A 7,916-nucleotide genomic window follows, 5' to 3' on the forward strand; every position below is an offset into this window, starting at 1 on the left:
CATTGTGCGGCAAGTGAATGACAATTAGCAATTCAATGACCACCATCACCAGAGAATTACTCAACCCTGGGACTCAGCAATGTTCCCCCCGCCCCCCCAACATGATCACTAGCCCTTCCCTTAGGAGACAATTCAGGTTTCCCCTCCTACCTCCCCCTCAACATGGTGCCTGGACTTGTGTTTGCCAGAGCACATGGATTAACACAGACCATTACAACAGCCTTCCCTTGGGAGACAATTCCATACACCCCCCCAAGGCAGAGATTGCAATGCTAGGAAGGGTTCCCCTGATTGCCTCTTAGGGGGTGCAAGAGAAGAGGCAGGGGGAAGGGATAGGGGTGAGGGGGGTAGGAGAGGGGAACTGCGGCTGTCACTCAGATGCCAGGGAGGGGGACTAAGCGCACTACATGGACATGGCCACTGTCTCAGAGGCAGGCATCTCTGCCTGGGCAGGGAGGGCAAGCAGGGGGGCACCATGCCCTGCAGGAGACCAGGAGATGCCCCCCACCCACCATGCCCATCTTGGTCCAGCTGCCCTGCAGGGGCTGGTATTCTCAGTCTCTCTGTGCTGCGGAGGTGCAGGGGATGTTTTTGGAGATGCCTCTGTCTGAGCCCCCTGCCAGATGCAGAGAGCTGGGTGGCAGCTAGTGGCCCCCCCATGCAGACGGCCACCCCGCCAGCAGCTAGGTGCCGGCTCTCAGCACAGCCCCCTGGGACAGGGTTTCAGTCCCCGCCCCAGCCACCCTCACCACAAGGCCCCCTTTGAAATAGTGATCAATGGTTCCATGTCTAGTTGGCAGCCGGTATCAAGTGGGGTGCCCCAAGGGTCGGTGCTGGGGCCGGTTTTATTCAATATCTTCATTAACGATCTGGAGGATGGTGTGGACTGCACCCTTAGCAAGTTTGCAGATGACACTAAACTGGGAGGAGTGGTTGATACGCTGGAGGGTAGGGATAGGATACAGAGGGACCTAGACAAATTAGAGGATTGGGCCAAAAGAAATATGATGAGGTTCAACAAGGACAAGTGCAGAGTCCTGCATTTAGGACGGAAGAATCCCATGCACTGCTACAGACTAGGGACCGAATGGCTGGGCAGCAGTTCTGCAGAAAGGGACCTAGGGGTTACAGTGAACGAAAAGCTGAATATGAGTCAGTGTGCCCTTGTTGCCAAGAAGGCTAATGGCATTTTGGGTTGTATAAGTAGGGGCATTGCCAGCAGATTGAGGGATGTGATCATTTTCCCCTCTATTCAGCACTGGTGAGGCCTCATTTGGAGTACTGTGTCCAGTTTTGGGCCCCACACTACAAGAAGGATGTGGATAAATTGGAGAGAGTCCAGCGGAGGGCAACAAAAATGATTAGGGGCCTGGAACACATGACTTCTGAGGAGAGGCTGAGGGAACTGAGATTGTTTAGCCTGCAGAAGAGAAGAATGAGGGGGGATTTGATAGCTGCTTTCAACTACCTGAAAGGGGGTTCCAAAGAGGATGGATCTAGACTGTTCTCAGTGGTAGAAGATGACGGAACAAGGAGTAATGGTCTCAAGTTGCAGAGGGGGAGGTTTAGGTTGGACATTAGGAAAAACTTTTTCACTAGTAGAGTGGTGAAGCACTGGAATGGGTTACTGTAACAGGTTGGGACTCACCCCTGCGGCTCCTCCTGCTGGTTGCTCTGGGTAATTAGCTCTCTGCAGCACTGGAGCGCCCTCTGCAGGCTGGTTATCCACCTGTCTTCTGGCCCCCATGTCCCTCCCTAGACCCGGTGCCCTCTTACATGGGGTGCTGCCCCCTAGCAGTAACCCCTTTCTCTTAGGGTCTCCCCTCCTCAGGGAACCCTCACCCTCTATCCCCACCTTGCCTCAGTATATGGCTACTGTCAGTCATTGTCTAGCCCCACACTCTGGGACAGACTGCAGTATCAGCCTACTCATCACAGGCAAAGTTGGGTTTGGACCTGCTGCCTTGGCCTACCCCTGGGCTACCTCTGCAACCCCTAGTACCTGTTGGCCCACTGCTAGGCCACAGCCTAGGACTTTCTAGGCTGGAGCTCCCCAGCTCCTCAGCCTTCCCCAGCCCTGCTTCACTCAGGTACCTGGTCTCTATTTCCCAGCAGCTAGGCCCATCTCTCTCTATAGCCAGAGAGAGACTGTCTGGCCTCTAGCTTCCCTGGCCTTTTATAGGCGCCAGCTGTGACTCAGTTTGGGGCGTGGCCTCACCTGCAGCCACTCCCTCAATCAGCCCAGCTTTTAGAGCAGCAGCTCTCAAGCCCTGCCAGGCTGCTTTTAAACCCCTTAAAAACCTGGAGCAGGGATCACCCTGCTACAGTTACCTAGGCGGCTCCTTCACGGGGCCGTGAGCACGGGCGTGTACTTGGCGCGGTTCACCCCTGTCCCGGACACCTGCCCCTTCTGCGGCGTGAGGGAGACCCTGGCGCATGCTTACCTAGAGTGCGCCAGGTTGCAGCCCCTATACCGGCTCCTCACCGACATTCTGTTACGTTTCTGGCTGCACTTTTCCCCTCACCTCCTTATCCATGCACTCCCTATCCGTGGCCCCACAAAGTCGCGGGACCTCCTGGTCAACCTCCTCCTCGCCCTGGCAAAAAAAGCCATCCACGCGACCAGGGAGAGGAGGTTGGCCGACGGAGACTCCTGCGACTGTGGGGCTTGTTTCCGGTCCCTCGTCCGCTCACGTCTCCGGGCAGAGTTCCTCTGGGCGGCGTCCGCTGGCTCCCTTGACGCCTTCGCGGAGCAGTGGGCGCTGTCCGGGGTTCTCTGCTCGGTGTCCCCATCAGGCTCCCTCCTTATGACCCTTTGACCTCACTCCTGTCCCTGTTCTTTTATTAGTTGTCCCCCGCACTTAGTGGGTTTCCGTGGCCCTGTAGATCCTCCCCTTGGGCTGGGGGGAGGATCCGTTAGCATGGGGCGGGCTTCCGCCCGCCCCATTTCCTGGATAACCCAATAGATACAGTTACCTAGGCGGCTCCTTCACGGGGCCGTGAGCACGGGCGTGTACTTGGCGCGGTTCACCCCTGTCCCGGACACCTGCCCCTTCTGCGGCGTGAGGGAGACCCTGGCGCATGCTTACCTAGAGTGCGCCAGGTTGCAGCCCCTATACCGGCTCCTCACCGACATTCTGTTACGTTTCTGGCTGCACTTTTCCCCTCACCTCCTTATCCATGCACTCCCTATCCGTGGCCCCACAAAGTCGCGGGACCTCCTGGTCAACCTCCTCCTCGCCCTGGCAAAAAAAGCCATCCACGCGACCAGGGAGAGGAGGTTGGCCGACGGAGACTCCTGCGACTGTGGGGCTTGTTTCCGGTCCCTCGTCCGCTCACGTCTCCGGGCAGAGTTCCTCTGGGCGGGGTCCGCTGGCTCCCTTGACGCCTTCGAGGAGCAGTGGGCGCTGTCCGGGGTTCTCTGCTCGGTGTCCCCATCAGGCTCCCTCCTTATGACCCTTTGACCTCACTCCTGTCCCTGTTCTTTTATTAGTTGTCCCCCGCACTTAGTGGGTTTCCGTGGCCCTGTAGATCCTCCCCTTGGGCTGGGGGGGGGATCCGTTAGCATGGGGCGGGCTTCCGCCCGCCCCCTCTCCCGGATAACCCAATAGTACAGTTACCTAGGCGGCTCCTTCACGGGGCCGTGAGCACGGGCGTGTACTTGGCGCGGTTCACCCCTGTCCCGGACACCTGCCCCTTCTGCGGCGTGAGGGAGACCCTGGCGCATGCTTACCTAGAGTGCGCCAGGTTGCAGCCCCTATACCGGCTCCTCACCGACATTCTGTTACGTTTCTGGCTGCACTTTTCCCCTCACCTCCTTATCCATGCACTCCCTATCCGTGGCCCCACAAAGTCGCGGGACCTCCTGGTCAACCTCCTCCTCGCCCTGGCAAAAAAAGCCATCCACGCGACCAGGGAGAGGAGGTTGGCCGACGGAGACTCCTGCGACTGTGGGGCTTGTTTCCGGTCCCTCGTCCGCTCACGTCTCCGGGCAGAGTTCCTCTGGGCGGCGTCCGCTGGCTCCCTTGACGCCTTCGAGGAGCAGTGGGCGCTGTCCGGGGTTCTCTGCTCGGTGTCCCCATCAGGCTCCCTCCTTATGACCCTTTGACCTCACTCCTGTCCCTGTTCTTTTATTAGTTGTCCCCCGCACTTAGTGGGTTTCCGTGGCCCTGTAGATCCTCCCCTTGGGCTGGGGGGGGGGATCCGTTAGCATGGGGCGGGCTTCCGCCCGCCCCCTCTCCCGGATAACCCAATAGTACAGTTACCTAGGCGGCTCCTTCACGGGGCCGTGAGCACGGGCGTGTACTTGGCGCGGTTCACCCCTGTCCCGGACACCTGCCCCTTCTGCGGCGTGAGGGAGACCCTGGCGCATGCTTACCTAGAGTGCGCCAGGTTGCAGCCCCTATACCGGCTCCTCACCGACATTCTGTTACGTTTCTGGCTGCACTTTTCCCCTCACCTCCTTATCCATGCACTCCCTATCCGTGGCCCCACAAAGTCGCGGGACCTCCTGGTCAACCTCCTCCTCGCCCTGGCAAAAAAAGCCATCCACGCGACCAGGGAGAGGAGGTTGGCCGACGGAGACTCCTGCGACTGTGGGGCTTGTTTCCGGTCCCTCGTCCGCTCACGTCTCCGGGCAGAGTTCCTCTGGGCGGCGTCCGCTGGCTCCCTTGACGCCTTCGAGGAGCAGTGGGCGCTGTCCGGGGTTCTCTGCTCGGTGTCCCCATCAGGCTCCCTCCTTATGACCCTTTGACCTCACTCCTGTCCCTGTTCTTTTATTAGTTGTCCCCCGCACTTAGTGGGTTTCCGTGGCCCTGTGGATCCTCCCCTTAGGCTGGGGGGGGGATCCGTTAGCATGGGGCGGGCTTCCGCCCGCCCCCTCTCCCGGATAACCCAATAGTACAGTTACCTAGGCGGCTCCTTCACGGGGCCGTGAGCACGGGCGTGTACTTGGCGCGGTTCACCCCTGTCCCAGACACCTGCCCCTTCTGCGGCGTGAGGGAGACCCTGGCGCATGCTTACCTAGAGTGCGCCAGGTTGCAGCCCCTATACCGGCTCCTCACCGACATTCTGTTACGTTTCTGGCTGCACTTTTCCCCTCACCTCCTTATCCATGCACTCCCTATCCGTGGCCCCACAAAGTCGCGGGACCTCCTGGTCAACCTCCTCCTCGCCCTGGCAAACAAAACCATCCACGCGACCAGGGAGAGGAGGTTGGCCGACGGAGACTCCTGCGACTGTGGGGCTTGTTTCCGGTCCCTCGTCCGCTCACGTCTCCGGGCAGAGTTCCTCTGGGCGGCGTCCGCTGGCTCCCTTGACGCCTTCGAGGAGCAGTGGGCGCTGTCCGGGGTTCTCTGCTCGGTGTCCCCATCAGGCTCCCTCCTTATGACCCTTTGACCTCACTCCTGTCCCTGTTCTTTTATTAGTTGTCCCCCGCACTTAGTGGGTTTCCGTGGCCCTGTGGATCCTCCCCTTAGGCTGGGGGGGGGATCCGTTAGCATGGGGCGGGCTTCCGCCCGCCCCCTCTCCCGGATAACCCAATAGTACAGTTACCTAGGCGGCTCCTTCACGGGGCCGTGAGCACGGGCGTGTACTTGGCGCGGTTCACCCCTGTCCCAGACACCTGCCCCTTCTGCGGCGTGAGGGAGACCCTGGCGCATGCTTACCTAGAGTGCGCCAGGTTGCAGCCCCTATACCGGCTCCTCACCGACATTCTGTTACGTTTCTGGCTGCACTTTTCCCCTCACCTCCTTATCCATGCACTCCCTATCCGTGGCCCCACAAAGTCGCGGGACCTCCTGGTCAACCTCCTCCTCGCCCTGGCAAACAAAACCATCCACGCGACCAGGGAGAGGAGGTTGGCCGACGGAGACTCCTGCGACTGTGGGGCTTGTTTCCGGTCCCTCGTCCGCTCACGTCTCCGGGCAGAGTTCCTCTGGGCGGCGTCCGCTGGCTCCCTTGACGCCTTCGAGGAGCAGTGGGCGCTGTCCGGGGTTCTCTGCTCGGTGTCCCCATCAGGCTCCCTCCTTATGACCCTTTGACCTCACTCCTGTCCCTGTTCTTTTATTAGTTGTCCCCCGCACTCAGTGGGTTTCCGTGGCCCTGTAGATCCTCCCCTTGGGCTGGGGGGAGGATCCGTTAGCATGGGGCGGGCTTCCGCCCGCCCCCTCTCCCGGATAACCCAATAGTACAGTTACCTAGGCGGCTCCTTCACGGGGCCGTGAGCACGGGCGTGTACTTGGCGCGGTTCACCCCTGTCCCAGACACCTGCCCCTTCTGCGGCGTGAGGGAGACCCTGGCGCATGCTTACCTAGAGTGCGCCAGGTTGCAGCCCCTATACCGGCTCCTCACCGACATTCTGTTACGTTTCTGGCTGCACTTTTCCCCTCACCTCCTTATCCATGCACTCCCTATCCGTGGCCCCACAAAGTCGCGGGACCTCCTGGTCAACCTCCTCCTCGCCCTGGCAAACAAAACCATCCACGCGACCAGGGAGAGGAGGTTGGCCGACGGAGACTCCTGCGACTGTGGGGCTTGTTTCCGGTCCCTCTTCCGCTCACGTCTCCGGGCAGAGTTCCTCTGGGCGGCGTCCGCTGGCTCCCTTGCCGCCTTCGAGGAGCAGTGGGCGCTGTCCGGGGTTCTCTGCTCGGTGTCCCCATCAGGCTCCCTCCTTATGACCCTTTGACCTCACTCCTGTCCCTGTTCTTTTATTAGTTGTCCCCCGCACTTAGTGGGTTTCCGTGGCCCTGTAGATCCTCCCCTTGGGCTGGGGGGGGGATCCGTTAGCATGGGGCGGGCTTCCGCCCGCCCCCTCTCCCGGATAACCCAATAGTACAGTTACCTAGGCGGCTCCTTCACGGGGCCGTGAGCACGGGCGTGTACTTGGCGCGGTTCACCCCTGTCCCAGACACCTGCCCCTTCTGCGGCGTGAGGGAGACCCTGGCGCATGTTTACCTAGAGTGCGCCAGGTTGCAGCCCCTATACCGGCTCCTCACCGACGTTCTGTTACGTTTCTGGCTGCACTTTTCCCCTCACCTCCTTATCCATGCACTCCCTATCCGTGGCCCCACAAAGTCGCGGGACCTCCTGGTCAACCTCCTCCTCGCCCTGGCTACAAAGGCCATCCACGCGACCAGGGAGAGGAGGTTGGCCGACGGAGACTCCTGCGACTGTGGGGCCTGTTTCCGGTCCCTCGTCCGCTCACGTCTCCGGGCGGAGTTCCTCTGGGCGGCGTCCGCTGGCTCCCTTGACGCCTTCGAGGAGCAGTGGGCGCTGTCCGGGGTTCTCTGCTCGGTGTCCCCATCAGGCTCCCTCCTTATGACCCTTTGACCTCACTCCTGTCCCTGTTCTTTTATTAGTTGTCCCCCGCACTTAGTGGGTTTCCGTGGCCCTGTGGATCCTCCCCTTAGGCTGGGGGGGGATCCGTTAGCATGGGGCGGGCTTCCGCCCGCCCCCTCTCCCGGATAACCCAATAGTACAGTTACCTAGGCGGCTCCTCCATGGGGCCGTGAGTACGGGCGTGTACTTGGCGCGGTTTACCCCTGTCCCAGACACCTGCCCCTTCTGCGGCGTGAGGGAGACCCTGGCGCACATTTACCTAGAGTGCGCCAGGCTGCAGCCCCTCTACCGGCTCCTCACTAATCTCCTATTGCGTTTCTGGCTGCACTTTTCCCCACACCTCCTTCTCCATGCACTCCCTATCCGTGGCCCCACGAAGTCGCGGGACCTCCTGGTCAACCTCCTCCTCGCCCTGGCAAAAATGGCCATCTACGCGACCAGGGAGAGGCGGTTGGCCAATGGAGACTCCTGCGACTGTGGGGCTTGTTTCCGATCCTTAGTCCGCTCACGTCTCCGGGCGGAGTTCCTCTGGGCAGCGTCCGCTGGCTCCCTTGACGCCTTCGAGGAGCAGTGGGCGC

At 60.6% G+C, this 7,916-nt stretch overlaps 1 protein-coding gene across 1 annotated transcript in view; it reads right to left on the reverse strand.

Moving 5' to 3' along the window:
- LOC123356102 (ceramide synthase 4-like) overlaps window positions 1-7,501 on the reverse strand; it is a 51,903-nt gene extending 44,402 nt beyond the window's left edge. The window contains exons 1-2 of the mRNA XM_044999074.1: window positions 7,485-7,501; window positions 2,095-2,127 (exon numbers count right to left, since the gene is read on the reverse strand). Of these exons, the coding sequence (XP_044855009.1) occupies window positions 2,095-2,127; window positions 7,485-7,501 (50 nt within the window). The remainder of the gene's footprint in view (window positions 1-2,094; window positions 2,128-7,484) is intronic.
- Between the last annotated feature and the right edge of the window lie 415 nt (window positions 7,502-7,916).

This window comes from Mauremys mutica, chromosome 24 (assembly GCF_020497125.1).
Source record: "Mauremys mutica isolate MM-2020 ecotype Southern chromosome 24, ASM2049712v1, whole genome shotgun sequence".
NCBI classification, from domain to species: domain Eukaryota; kingdom Metazoa; phylum Chordata; order Testudines; family Geoemydidae; genus Mauremys; species Mauremys mutica.